This window comes from Rhinatrema bivittatum, chromosome 5, assembly GCF_901001135.1.
Source record: "Rhinatrema bivittatum chromosome 5, aRhiBiv1.1, whole genome shotgun sequence".
In the NCBI taxonomy this organism is placed as follows: Eukaryota; Metazoa; Chordata; class Amphibia; order Gymnophiona; family Rhinatrematidae; genus Rhinatrema; species Rhinatrema bivittatum.
This window is the reverse complement of record NC_042619.1, coordinates 310,378,856-310,394,103: the sequence shown is the minus strand read 5'-3', so window position 1 is coordinate 310,394,103 and position 15,248 is coordinate 310,378,856. Positions and strand designations below refer to the sequence as shown.

Below are 15,248 nucleotides of genomic sequence, written 5' to 3'. Positions count from 1 at the left end.
AGAATGTAAGTTCAAAAGCCGTGACAGGGTAGAAGTCTCCTCCAGAAACAGAGAAATCCCAACCTTGATGATGAGTTTGGTATGTAAGCTTTGATATCTTAGGCTTTTTTGCTTGCTCACTGTGATGAGTGATATGTTTTAGAATTGATAGCCTGGGTTTGCCAGTTGTGGTGTGTTCTCTTCCTGTAGTGATGATCCTGGCTTTCCATTTTATACTTGTATCATGCTTTTTCATTTCCAAAGAATTGTCCAAAATGGCTTACAATGGATTCATAAACTAGAATAAAACACGTCATAAAAATACATCTAAATATAAGCATTATGGTGTTTGTTCTCTTCTGGCAGCAGTAGACTTGGTTGCATTGTATGCCCAACTCCAATAGTGATAGGCCTGGCTTTCTGAGAAAGTTTGCTGCTCCTGACTGTCTTAGTTTTGTTGTGTTTCTCTTCTCCCGGCAGAGGTTGATGTCTTTAACATATCACGTATCTCGGAGACCGTTCTTCTTCACCTTTTGAAACACCCAAGTGTTAACCATGAGGTCAAGTTTGATGAAGGCAATCGTCTGGCGCCGGAGCACTATCTGTATCAGCGAAACCAGCCTGTCGATTACTTTGTCCTTATCCTGCAGGTATGCAAAGTGGCCTGATCTTTTCTGTACTCAGAGGCATCTGACGCTCTCCGTATATTCTGCCAGTATACCAGCAATCAGCCCTCTGGTACTCCTGATTTTTTTTTTTTTTTTAGGGCTCCCAAGCAGTTACTTTGTTCCAGTCTCAGTTTTGTCAGAAGACTTAGACTCCATGAAACGTTAATAGCATGATCCAAAGGTGACAGTTAAAAAGGAGCTGAGGCTGTTGTGTCCCATTGGGATGTTTGAGCCCCTCAATATATATAAACTGTTTGTTAGAAATTATTGTTTAATCTCTTTATTTAATCAATTATTACAACAAGACAAACATGACATTGATTATACCATGGATGAAAGAAAAGAAGCAACGAAAAAGAAAAAAAAAATAAGAATCCATTCAATTTAACCTCAATATGGAGGCAATCCTCAGGAAAGAGAAACAAATTAGCATGTTGGAAACTTGTTGCTTATAATCCTATAACTCTGGTTAGCCATTAGGTGTAACTTAGGGGGAATTCCTCGAATATCTTCTTATTGCTCAAAATCCCTCAAGTTGATCAAGATCGAAAAACACAAATTTGGCAACCCCGACCTGACCTGACATTTACAAGGAAAAGATAATGTAAAAGAGGCATCTAAGGAGAGCACCTTTGTCTTTTCATCCAAAAATGATTTCTGTCTGTCTTGTGTGCCTTGAGAGACGTCAGGAAACAAGTTGGTCTTCGGATTTCCTTATCTTTAAGATGCAAAAACAATTTTAAATGTCCACATTTTGTCAGGCTGTAAAACAAAGGTAAGCAATAAAGTGGCCCTGCATTGGATATCAGTTTGAGAGTCCTTCCAAAAAGCAGTCAGATTTCCAGCATTCTCCTAAAGGTTTAGAATGAATAGGAATATTAGTTGTTAAATCCCCAGTTCCCCCAGCCATTATATAAATGGGGAAATAGATTCTGACAGGACTATCAACAAATCCGTACAGAATCTTCTCTTCATACCCGTTCGAGAAACCCCTAAAGATTTAGAGAAGTTTAGAAAATGTACACTTAATCTGAGAGTAGTTCTCAAAATATTCAACTTTATGATGCAGTAATTTATTTATTTAATCAGGGCTGCTTCTGTTGTATACAAAGCCTTCCATAGTGAATACAGGTCACTCATCTTGTCCATATGCTCTCCAACTGATTGCTTCTCTGTGTCTGCTGTTCCCCAAGAACAGACAGAACGGCATCCACTCTGCCTGTTAGAGATTTTCCAACCCTTTAATGGCTCTCCATAGAGTCTTCAAAGTGAGCGAAGCTGGTTTCGCAGGCAGAGAGTAGGAGATAGAAATGTAAGTATCCAATGCTCAGGCTCAGCATGAGTCTTCCCAGGACCTGCTGATTCCATCTGAGCAAAAGTGTTCCATCACCAGGATGTTGGCCTGGGACATCTTCAGGACAGGACTGTTCTGCAGATTTTGCTAATCTCTCTGATACAAAATTAGGAGAGGTATGAGAATCAGGGCTCAAGGTGATAAACACTTCTAACATACCTAGCTGACTGCTCCCCTAAGAAACACCAAAATTAGAAGGGAGCATAAAGCCCTCAATGGAAGGTTGAGTCTTGGCGTGAGGGATCCTAAATCTGAATGGAACTGACTTACTGGATCTCTTCCTTTTCTTTCCCATGAAGCCAATGTACAATACAGATGCAATGCTCACACATCCAAGGTCTTGCATCAGATCCCTCCTCTTTGGCACATGGCTTTGGCTGTACGCCACACAGCATTGTTTTTTTTATATCCGCTTAGTGATGATAGATCCAGATCCTTTCACAGCAATAGCACAGTAACGGGGAGCGAAGGACAGTAGATGGCAAGCTATCTTCCTCTAGTACGATGCCCCCCCCCTCCCCCAGTATGTGCCACACAGGGATTATGTTTGACAATCATAGGCAGTCATGACCTGTCAATGAAACTGCAAACAAAAGATTCAGGTAACTGTCTTTGTGATAGCTGTTATAGCTTAATAGTCATCCAGAGCAGATTTAAATTGCATAAAAAAACATTTGAGATCCAAAATTTGTCAGGATGATGAAGGAAATACATAATTTAACAGCTAAAGGAAGCAAGATAGTGACCAGCCAGGCATGTGCAATATATTATGTTCTGTGGGATGCATGCTGCAGCAGTGGTAGACTGAAACGAATAGACCGCGTAGGGCAAAAGTCTGGGAGCAGATTGGATGGCCCATTTCGGTTTTTATTTGCTGTCATTTACTGTTACTAGGATCATCCCTCCCAGTTACTTTAACTTTTTAATTCAGATTCAGCCCTTTTCTGAGTGGAGGTTTTCTTAAAGACACTTTTCTTTCTTTCATTTACTTAAAAGCATTGATAACCAGCAGATCCAAAGAGCTTGTTCTCAGCAGAATACAAAAAACATTACAAAATAACAGTAATGTGTACGTGTTTCTGTATACTATTCATCAGACATCATATAAAATGTCTTAAGAAGTTCTGTTGACATAGGCTTGTTGAAACAGAGCTGTTTTTACTTCCTTCCTAAAGAAGGGGTAACATTCTAATAGGCAACTGTGTGTGCCATGAAGTGAGTGCTGCAACCACAAAGGCCTGAAACAAATCTCCATTAGCCGGAGTATAGTCCCTTGAGATCAGAAGGATGGAGCACCCCTCTTAAATTTTGGAATTTAAAAAAAGTAGTCTTGGTAGAGGCATAGACAAATTATCATCAAGATAAACTCCTAATTCCCTGTACGTACCCGCATCAGCCTAGACTGCTGGGTTATGCCTCCTTTCCAGCAGATGGAGACAGAGAAAAACTTGAAGTGCACCACCTGCAGCCCCCTTCAGTATTTCTCTGTCTCCAGCAGATGAAGGTGGCAGAACCTGCGGTCCTAGTAGCTTGATTCTTTAAAAAAAACCAAAAAAACAAAGGAAAGAAAAGTTCAGCAATCCTTGTATTTTTGGCTAAATCAAAGCTACCTTTGCTTTAAAAAAAAAAAAAAAAAAAAAAAGCCCCCCGAGAGGAAGGTTAATTTTCTCCTTCCCTTCTCAGTGGTAGGCTTGCCAGGGGCTACTCTTAGCAACCCACATTCCTGGAGCAGCTGAGCAGTGAGTTATTGGGGGGGGGGATTTACCGGTGGGCCGGTCCCTCCCCCCTAGCCCAGAGACAATCAAGGATTGTGCTCTGGTGAGGCCAGCGTGAGTTTTTTCGCCAGATTAAAAAACAAAACACCATTTTCTTTGGCCTCCCGGACTTCGGACGGCATTTTTAAGGCTTCCCCTCCTCTACACCGCGGTGATGCCGCGTGCCTCGGCATGCTGTGCCTGTGGGGAGCTGACGACTCCGCTCTCCCGTGAGAACCTCTGTTCCTGCTGTCTCCCGGGGTAGAGGGCCCGTCGGCGGCAGCGGCCGGCGGGAGGGGGAAGCATACAGCTCGGTCCCATGGAGCAGGTAACACGATGCTGCCTCGTGGTGCTAGGCCTGCTCTGCTCCTGCGGAATGGTTTTGGTCCTTCCCATCCTCGTTTTAGAGGTCAGTGCCATTATCGCCAGTCTAAACTGGCTCCTTTCTGCCAAAGGCAGACAGCCGGGAGGTCTCAGTCTTGTTCTCATTCCTTTCACGGCCGTAAGCCTGCCCGAGACGGTGGCACTCCCGGGTACGACAGGAGCTAAATCATCCCAATGAAATAGCGCCGACCCATTCCTTTGTTCCAGTCGTCGGGGGACGGCTGTCCCTGTTTTACGAGGAGTGGGTCAAAATCACATTGGACCACTGGGCTGTAAACATTATAGAACACGGTTACGCCTTAGATTTTCCTCGTCCCTTGTGTGATCTGTTTCTGGCATCTCCCTGCGGGTCCCTGGAGAAAAAACGCCAGGTATCTCAAACGCTTTGATTTGATAGACCTAGGGGCGGTGATCCCGGTTCCTTCGGACAAACTAAAAACCGGCACATATTCGATTTATTTTGTGGTTCCCAAGAAGGAGGGGTCCTTCCATCCAATTTTTGGATCTAAAGAAAGTCAACAGAGCTCTTTGAATGCACCATTTTTGCATGGAAACTCTATGGTCTGTAATCGCTTCCCTCGATTTGATGGAAGCAAACCTGCACATAGCGATTCGGAAGGACCATCGGAGGTATCTCCCTTTCATGATCCTTGGCAAACATTACCAGTTTCAGGCCCTACCATTTGGGCTGGCTACCGCTCCCCGCACCTTTACCAAGGTGATGGTGGTGCGGGAGGGGATTCTGGTCCATCTCTACTTGGACAATTGGCTCATTCGAGCAAAGTCAGAGGAACTATGCAAGACAACAGTTGCCAAAGTGGTGCAGATCCTTCGCTCTCTGGGGTGGATCATCAATTCTACCAAGAGCCAGTTGTGTCCTACCGAGATCCTGGAGTTTTTGGGGGCGAGGTTCGATGCTCGGCTTGGGAAGGTTTTCCTTATGCAAGAACGGACAGACAAGCTAACGTCTCAAGTTTGTCGTGTCTTGTCCCTACGAGTTCCCAAGGTATGTGACTACTTGCAGGTGCATGGTACTATGATGTCTACACTGGAGTTGGTTCCTTGGGCTTTTGCTCATATGAGACTGTTGCAGAGGGCTTTGCTCTCACCTTGGGATCCCAAATCAGAGGAGTTTCAAATTCCCTTACTGCTTCAGGAACCTGCCAGGTCCAGTCTAGCTTGGTGGTTGATCCCCGAATACTTGTCTTGGGGGGTGAATCTGGAAGTCCCTCAGTGGATCATTGTGACGACAGATGCCAGTCTTTCCGGTTGGGGAGCAGTTTGCCAGTCTCAAGCAGCGCAAGGCCAATGGACACAGCAGGAAGCGCAATGGTCCATCAGTCGTCTGGAAATGAGCGGTACGATTGGCCTTGCAGAAGTTTCTGGCTCTCATCTGTCATCGGTCGGTGAGAGTGCTATCCGACAATGCGACGACTGTGGCATACATCAGCAGGCAAGGAGGAACAAAGAGCCATCCCATGGCTGCAGAGGCGGATGAGCTCATGGCCTGGGCAGAGAGAAATCTACTCAGGATAGCAGTTTCTCACAATGCCGGGGTAGACGACGTTTAGATGGATTTTCTGAGCCGTCAGAGACTGGATCCCGGAGAATGGGAGCTGTCCGAGGCGTTCAAGTTGTAAGCTCATCGGTGGGGATTCCTCATTTGTATTTAATGGCGACTCGGGGGAATGCTAAGGCGCCACGTTTCTTCAGTCGCAGAAGAGAGCATGGGGTGGAAAGCGTGGATCCCCTTGTCCTTCCATGGCCCCATGACATTCTGCTCTATGCCTTCCCTCCTTGCCCCCTGGTGGACAAAGTCTCTTAAGAAGAATAGAGGCCCATCCGGGGATGGTGGTTCTGGTAGCTCTGGAATGGCCATGGAGGCCGTGGTTCGCAGATCTCATCAACCTCGCGATGGACGGCTTGCTCCGTCTGGGTCATCTTCCAAATCTCCTAAGGCAAGGTCCAGTATTTTTCGACCAGGTGGATCGCTTTTGTCTAGTGGCTTGGCTTATGAGAGGTGGCAGTTGAGAGAGAAGGGTTATCCGGATACGATAATTTCCTCTGTCTTGCGGGCTCGCAAAACATCAACCTCTCTTACATATGTCCGGGTCTGGAAAGTTTTTGACTCTTGGTGTAGTAGATCGAATGTTTCTCCTAGGCACGCCTCGATAGTCCACATCCTAGCCTTCTTACAGGAGGGTTTGATGAAGGGGTTAGCTTTCAGTTCTCTAAAGGTTCAAGTGGCGGCTTTAGGCTGTTTACGAGGAAAGGTGGAAGGAGTGTTCATAGCGGCTCATCCTGATGTAGTGCGTTTTCTTAGAGGTGCTAAGCACTTGAACCTTCCCCTCCGGGTTGTTTGTCCATCTTGGAGTTTGAATTTGGTCCTTCGAACGTTGTGTGAACCTTCTTTTGAACCGCTCAAGCGTGTTACTTTAAAGGATCTTATGCTCAAAACTGTGTGTTTGGTGGCTATCTGCTCGGAGAGTTTCTGAGATTCAGGCACTATCTTGTCGCGAACCTTTTCTTAGGTTTTCAGATTACGGCATTTCTCTGCGAACGGTGCCATCCTTTCTTCCTAAGGTTGTATCGGCCTGTCATGTGAACCAGTTGGTTGAGTTACCTGCGTTTCCAGATTTGGATCAAGATTCTTCGTATGCACTCTAATTGAGGAGGTTGGATGTCAGATGGGTATTTCTGCGTTACTTGGAGGTCACTAACGAATTTAGTTTGTCAGATCATCTTTTTGTCTTGTGGAGCGGTCCTAAGAAAGGGCATAAGGCTTCCAAGGCCACCATTGCCCGGTGGTTGAAGAATGCTATTGCTTCGGCATACATATGTCACGGACGAGCAGTTCCAGACTGTCTTAAGGCTCATTCGCTTTGGTCTTAGGCTGCGTCCTGGGCAGAAAGTCAGTTGATTTCCCCCCAGGAGATCTGTAGGGTGGTGACTTGGAAATCTTTGCATACTTTTGCTCAGCATTACCGCTTGGATGTTAGGGCTCCTTACTCAGAGAGTTTCGGAAGTGGTGTGCTTCGAGCGGGGCTTCCTAGGTCCCACCCCATTTAAGGCGGCTTGGGTTCATCCCAGCAGTCTGGGCTGATCCAGATACGTACAGGGAAAGGAAATTTGGTTCTTACTTGCTAATTTTCGTTCCTGTGGTACCACAAATGCCCGCCCAGATTAGACATTCTTGAATTTTTTGGATCCGCTCGAATCTTTTTACTGTGTCACTATATAGCAGAATGAAGATTTCACAAGTGCTCTTAATTTGTACATAGCTGATTCTCATAGATTTGGTTTAGCCATTTAAATTTGGATTGCTGTTACCAGTTAGAATTCCATTTCTGCTTTGATACTGTTTATACTGAAGGGGGCTGCCCTTCAAGTTTTTGTCTGTCTCCATCTGCTGGAAAGGAGCCATAACTCAGCAGTCTGGGCTGATTTGTGGTACTACAGGAATGAAAATTACCAGGTAAGAACCAATTTTCCTGTACCTTATCTCAGAACGAATAGGGATCAGAGCTTTGTTTACCTGAAATAAAGTTATGCTTTCCGGGAGAGCTGATCAACTAATGCAAAATGCTTCGGTTTTATGTATGTTAATTGCCAGTTGGTTTTGGGCCATCCATGTACTAACTGGAAGCAGTTAGAAATAAAATTAAGAGAAGGTCATACGACAATTGACACGAGAAACTATAGCTGAATGTAGAGTAGCGGACACCAAGCGAGGAAAGTAGTTTGGTTAGTGCAACAAGTAAATGTTAAAAGATCCCTGAGGCACTCCGGAAGATGGTGGGCACCACTTAGAGGAACTGTTCCCATTTTTTATTTGTTGTCATCAGTCAGGTAGGAAAAAACAAACCAATTAATTTGTGAGCCAATGCCTGTTTTTTAAACATAGGAGCAGAATATCCCCATCTTATAGTATCAAAGGTTGCTATAATATTTAACAAAACATCAGAACCTTGCTGGGGAGCATAAACCTTCTGGGACCGCGTGTACACTAATAGCACTGTAGAAGTTGTTAACATGATGGGAGTCATTTTAAAACTGCCCACATTGGCGCAACAGACATTGCACATGCTTTCCCAGGGAATGTTATACATGTACTTTCCCTTTGAAGATTATTCCACAAAAACAACCTGCACATGTTCACACCTGCTGATTTGGACAGCAGCTTTTCAGAGAAAAATTCCACTCATACTTTTGAAAACTGAAAACTATGCACACAGGTGCAAGTCCCATCCCCTGGGAAGGTCTCTCATCAGTGTGCATAAATTTAAGCGTGCGGCGGCATGACACAGGGAAACTTACCTACATGCTGGGAGTATTATTTTCCAAAACCCAATTTCCACAGGGAAGGCACTACTTTACCCTACAGAAATGGCTTTCAAAGTTACTCTCTCTTTATGACCAGGAAGCACAACTGAGCTGTCTGTTTTTCTGTCTAGGGCAGGGTAGAGGTGGAGATCGGGAAGGAGGGACTGAAATTTGAAAACGGAGCGTTCACGTACTATGGTGTCTCAGCACTGACTGCACCTTCTTCAGGTGAGAGCAAAAGGGTTTCCGTGTTTATTTCAGTTTACAAAAACTTTGAGAGTAAGGAAGAGAGCACACAGAGGGAAGAAGAGATGTGGAAGATGCATGAATAGCTGAGAAAAGAGACGTGGTAAGAGTGATGAAGGTTGGGGAAAGGAGTGAAGAGTTCAATATGGAGCGTGCTGAGCCAGGCACATTCTAGGCAAACCTCTTGCACTATGGGAGGAAAGGAATAATTTAGATATGTAAGGCAGAATGGAAGTTGGTGCTCCCAGATGTGCTCTTAGTCTACATTCTTGTCTCTGAAGCACTCTTCCTCTTTCCCTATCCTGACCAAGTTAAAAAGGCTTAGTCTAGCGTAATATCACTGTAGTATGTTTTCAGAGTGACGGGCAAAATGATGTGGTTGCCATGTTAATCCAATTACTGCACAGGAATAAAGGTCAATAAACAAAAAATGATGCAAGGTGATACTTTTTTATTGGCATAGACCATCCTGATTGAATGATGGGGTAGTGATGTAACATACTGATAACTCTCCACAGTTCATCAGTCTCCAGTAGCCACCCTGCGACTGAATCGGCGTGACCAGGTTGACACCGCAGATAATATAAACTATTCCCTGTACTGTCCAGATTACACAGTGCGAGCACTGACGGATCTGCAGCTCATCAAGGTATAGTGCTGACTCACCGGGACAAGCTAGAGCGTAATAATAGTGGAGGAAAGGGGTCACCTGCCACCTGAATAGAAATCCATCACCTCCAGGACTTGGACGGCTCTGGGGATGGGCACAGGGATCTGAAGTCCATCTTTGCTGGTCCAGTCCACAGCCTTGGATCTTGCTGTAAGCATGCTTCCTGTGCACATGCACACATTCCCACTCTACTGCTACTGTTTGTTTCTATAGCACATTGAGAAGCATGCAGCGCTGTAGAGAGAAACACTAGTATCTCTGGCCACCATACTTTGTGACTACAGAAGCTATAGCATTCTCTGCTGTGGCTGTATTCCCCTCCTCTCCAATACACAGCATGTTGCATTTCCATGTACCTGACTGTACGATAAAGTGTGATGGTAGATAACAAGAGAAAGTAAATGGATAGATAAGAGACAGTCCTTGCTAGCACTGTGGAGCTTACGTTCTAATTACAATACAAATAGAGATATCAAGAAATTAATTTCACGGTATACATAGTTATAATCAACAAGACTGTTTTAAAGGAGACTTAATAGGCTAGATTGGCAGCAGGAAAAAAAAAAACTAATTAGCCCATACTGCTTGCCTGGTTATTCTTGTCCAGATTGCTAAGGATATGTACAATTTGCCAGCCAAACAGCATGACTGCTTGCAGGATATTGCTCCTTATCTAGGACAATTTTGTCATCTTATTTGTATACCATCATCTTGGGAAGAAATACATATAAGATCCCCCACACCTAGCACTCTTTTCTTCCCCTCCCTCCCTAAAGCTAACCACAAAGCTTTGTAATATAAATAGCTAAGAAGACTAGTTTGGCTCTTACCCAAACATCCAGTCTCTCAGGTTCCCAGCATAGCCTGCCAGACAGACCCAGCTACATGAGCGCCTATGTTTCCACTAAGACTTCTAGTTATTACTGTACTTGCAGCCTGCCAGACACTTGGCTGCCAATTGATTTTGCTATTGGAGCCTGTCAGACAGATCTGGCTGCATGATTGTCTACGTTTGTTACGACTTCAAACATTTCATATTACCTACTTTTGTCATTCATTCTGTCAGACCTAATACTGTTTCTTGAATCATTCAAGCATGGAACTTTCCTTATTTAAACACACGGTTCCCAGACCAAGATTGGGGAGTGTTTGCTGGCTTTCTATAATAAGCTGCTGGAGGGGTTAGAGTGCCCTAGGGGGAGGGAGGTTGGGTACCTAGGATCCCATCTCTCTTAGAGAAGATTTCTCTACAGGAAGATATTCCTAGTCAGGGTGTTTCTCAGCTTTATAAAGCTCTTCTGGGGTGCCCAGTCTCTGGATCCTCCTCTAGTCATTGTAGGGCTTTGGAACAAGGACCTTCAGATGGAGACTGATTAGAAAGGGATTTGGAGGGTGGCTCACAGAATTTAGATTTACAGATGGAAGGTGGAGTTGATGGTAAAGCTGCTGCACCACACCTATAGATACCCCCTTTTTATGTTGCTTTTTCTCAAAGCTCTGCCAGGTTGTGTTGGAGGGTTTCTGGAATAAGGGAGTCCTATGTCCATGTGTGGTGGAAGTGTCCATTAGTGGATGCCTTCTGGAAAAAACGTTTGAGCACGTCTAACTAGAATTGTGAGTGTTGATATTCTGCTAACGCCGAAGCTCTATCTGTTAGGAAAGCTGGAATGCTTTTTTCCTGCCCACACTGGCAGATTTACAATTGTGCTGATGAGGAAGTTGGCATAAACACATTTTTTATATCTAAATGATAGAGAATTTAATTTACATGCTGAAACACAAAATGGCTCTGTATAAGAAGATATGGGGAAGTGTTTGAGACTATAGTAATGGTAGAGTTTTATAATGTCACGACGGGACTCTGGTAACTGTATTCTCTCTACAGTTTCTGTGATCCCCACTTGCTGTGAGGGGTCTTAAATTGGAGTGGAGATGTTCCATACATGAAATGCTATGTTGGACTTCTCATGTGAACTTATAATGCTCTCTGTGTAGTGTTGAGTTCCTTATGTTAAATAAACAGTTAAAAATAAAACAAAACACATGCCACAAACTCAATTGGTACTCCTGCTCGCTCTTCACTTTTTCCAACTAAGGATCCTCTCTGCTTTTCTAGTGCTTTCCTTAAGTCCATTACTGTCCAGCCTCCACCAACCATTTTGTGAGAATGTTCCATGCACTTACCACCCTTTCTGTGAAAAAAATCTTTCCTGATATTACTCCTCAGTCTTCCCTTATTCGTTTCCATTGAAAAAGGCTTACTTCCTGAACATCATTACCTTTCAGGTATTTGAATTCTCTGTATCTCCTTGCCTCTAGAGTATATATAATGACATCTTTAAGTCTCATCTATAGGTTTTTTTGTGCAGACCCCACATCCATTTGGAGGCCCTTCTCTGGACAGCCCTGATTCTTTCTGGAGGTGCAGTCTTCAGAAGTGGACACAGTACACAAGTGCATAAGCTACCAGCATTGCTGTTGAGGCAACGACCGATGTGCCTGGGAACACTATACTTTTACCACGGCCTTTGTGGTTTCGGAGTGCTAGATAACGAGGGGGATGGGTTGGGAGGAGGGCTCCCTTCCAGTGCACAGCTGTTGAATCACCATGAGGGGGCACCAGATCACCACCTTGGCCTGTCGGCCACACTTTTTTTCCTGCCTTTCATGGGAGCTTGGAGGGCGGAGGCCATGGACCCGGTGGCCAATTTTCAGTCCACTTGAGGGAGAGGGGGCCATGGCCCCAGGGCCAGACTTGGATTTGCTTTTGTTTTAAACATGTTGCCACTTAACCAGCTATATTCTTTGTCAAATCTGTTTTTATTATCAGCAATAAGAATTTACAACAAGTAGTGGAAACTCTTACACAGCATCCAGTATCCTCATCTGGCAATGCATAAATAACAAACGGCAAACATTTGGACCCTATCCCTTTAACCTCCCTCTCCCCCCTATAAAATAAACCTTACATACATTAAACTGATGTACCGGCCTACACAGCGCTTTTGGTTCTGATACTCTTCGCAAGCAGCTACATTCTTTTGAAGTTAGCCAGCCAAGTTACCTTGCCCAGAATGCCCTGGGAACAGCCATTACTTATTTGGCTATTGAAACCTCAGCATTTAGCTGGATAACTTTTTTAAACTATTCAACTAAATTCTTTTGAACATTGACCTCTCTTTACCTGGTTAAATGGAAAGTGCTCTTTTTTTTTTAAATCAGATTCATTTGACATGATCTCCCTCTAATAAAACCATGCCTCCTTGGAAGCTGCAATCCGCTCAGATTCAAGATGCTTTAGTATTTTTTTCCTTCAGACGTCTCCATTAATTTTCCCACCGCCAGAGTCAGCCAAGTGGTCTGTAATTGCTAGCCTCCTCCCTTTTAAAGATGGACAAAATCCACCCTTCTCCCATCCTGTGGTACCAGTTCCACCTGCAAAGATGCATTGTAAAGGTCCTTCAGCACATTCAGCAGAACCCCTCTGGGCTGACCTCGAGCAACTGATTCAGTCTTTTGGAGATAATAAGGCTCTCCGCCTACCTGAGGATAAGCTTAAAGCCAAGCGTGTTTTCCAGGTGCGGTCTCGTTTTCATTCCAATAGATGATCTCGGCCCTCGAGGGCTGCTCTGGGAACTCAGACCATTTTTTTTCTCGGGGTCGGTCCTGGGGGCAGTCCTTTCGGGGGGCCCAGAGACCGTTTCGTGGAGCCACTGGAGGTGCTACAGCTGGTGGTAAGCCCTTACTATGAGGCGAGGCTGGTCCACTCCATCATTCCTTTTATCGGATGTCACTTGACTACATTTTACGAAGAGTGGGCCAAGATTATGCAGAACCAGTGAGGAGTAGCCTAGTGGTTAGGTGGCCTACTAACCAGGAAACCAGGGTTCGAGTCCTGTCGCTCCTTGTGACCTTGGGCAAGTCACTTTACCCTCCATTGCCTCAGGTACAAACTTAGATTGTAAGCCCTCTGGGGATAGGGAATTACCTACAGTACCTGATGTAATCCACTTTGAAGCGCTGAAAAAAATGCGAAAAGCGGAATATAAATCTAAATTCTCAGAGTAGTAGTAGACTGCTACGCTTTAGAATTTTCTCGTCCCATTCGCGATCTGTTCCTTGTTTCCCCTTGTGGTCCCGCGGACAAGTAGGCGACGGTCCAAGAGACCCTGGATCGCCTCCAGCGTTTGGGTATGGTAATCCCAGTTCCCTTGATGGAGGTTCACACAGGTCGCTACTCCATTTATTTCGTGGTCTCCAAGAAGGAGGACACATTTCGTCCCATACTCTATTTTGAAGAGGGTGAGCACAGCTCTCAAGGTGCCATGCTTCTGGATGGAAACCTTGCAGTCCGTGATAGCAGCAGTTCACAAAGGGGAGTATCTGGCTTCTTTGGATCTCACTGAGGCGTATCTGCACAGTCCCATCCATCTGGACTCTCAACGCTTTCTTCACTTCGTGATCCTGGGACAGCATTTTCAGTTCCGGGCTCTTCCGTTTGGGCTGGCCACAGCCTCACGCACCTTCACCAAGGTGGTGGTGGCAGCAGCGGCGCTTCGGAAGCCTAATTCACCCATATCTGGATGACTGGCTTATCAAGGCAAAGTCGGAGTCACTCTGGCAACAGTCTCTTGGTTGGGTAGTAAACTACCCAAAAGTCTTTTGGTTGGGTAGTAAACCTGACAGAGTCACTTGACGCCAACTTAGTCCTTGGAGTATGTAGGCGCTTGGTTTGACACTCAAATCGGAAGAGTATATCTTTCGGAGGAGAGAGTTCTCAAGTGGCAGAGTCGGGTCCGCTGGCTGTTGCGAGTCCCCAAGGTGTGGGATTGTTTGCAAGTTCTTGGCTTGATGACTTCAAGCTGGAGTTGGTTCCGTGGGCGTTCTTCCATATGAGGCCGTTGCAAAGGTCACTTTTGACTCTGAGGCCGGTCTCGGAGGAATTTCATCTGCCATTGCGCCTCAAGGGTTTAGCCAGGAAGAGTCTTGCTTGGTGGCTTCAGACTCACAATCTTGTGCGAGGGATGGACATCAAAGTCCCGGACTGGAGGATAGTTACCACCGATGCCAGTCTCTCTAGCTGGGGGGCAGTTTGCCAACACCATTCCGTCCAGGGGTCCTGGTCTGCGAGAGTCAGCTTGGTCTATCAACCATCTGGAGACCAGGCCATTTCATCTAGCCTTGAGAGAACTCTTGCCATTGGTGGAAGGTCGGTTGGTACGGATTCTGTCAGACAACGCGACTATGGTGACATATATCAATTGGCAGGGCGGGACCAAGAGTCAGGCGGTAGCTTGGGAAACTCAGGAGTTAATTTTTGGGCAGAGCGGCACCTGGAGTGCATATTTGTGTCACACATAGCCAGGGTCAACAACAGATTTCTTGAGTCGAACTCAGCTAGACCCTGGTGAGTGGGAATTGTCAGAGGCTGTGATGCAGCTCATTCGTGAATAGTGGGGTCCGCCTCACATGGATATAATGGCGACTCGATAGAATGCCAAAACGTTCCGAATTTTCAGTTGGCGGCGTTAGCACAGAGCCGAAGGCGTTGACGCTCTGATTCTTCCTTGGCCGTGGGGAGTTCTGCTTTGTGATTCCTCCCTGGCCGTTAGTAGGCAAGGTGCTATGTTGCATCGAAAAACATCGCAGGGTGGTAGTCCTGGTTGCTCTGGAGTGGCCGCGACATCCTTGATTCGCAGATCTGATCCACTTAGCGGTGGACGGGCTAATTTGCTTCAATCATCTAGCAGGCCTGCTTCGTCAGGGCCCCATATTTTCAGACAGGCTGTCTAGTGGCAGGGCTTTTGAGAGGTGCTGGTTAAGACGCAAAGGTTATCCGGAAACAGGCATAGCTACCTTACTTCAAGCCA

General features: G+C 45.5%; 1 protein-coding gene across 5 annotated transcripts in view; it reads left to right on the top strand.

The window, feature by feature from the left end:
* Positions 1-15,248, top strand: part of CNNM3 (cyclin and CBS domain divalent metal cation transport mediator 3) — a 79,519-nt gene that overhangs the window by 33,934 nt on the left and 30,337 nt on the right. For all 5 annotated transcript variants that reach the window (XR_003857104.1, XR_003857105.1, XM_029604306.1 and 2 more), the window contains exons 4-6: positions 460-629; positions 8,594-8,690; positions 9,227-9,357. Coding sequence is in view for 3 of the 5 variants with exons in the window: in XM_029604306.1 (XP_029460166.1) it covers positions 460-629; positions 8,594-8,690; positions 9,227-9,357 (398 nt within the window). In the remaining 2 variants the exon portion in view is untranslated. The remainder of the gene's footprint in view (positions 1-459; positions 630-8,593; positions 8,691-9,226; positions 9,358-15,248) is intronic.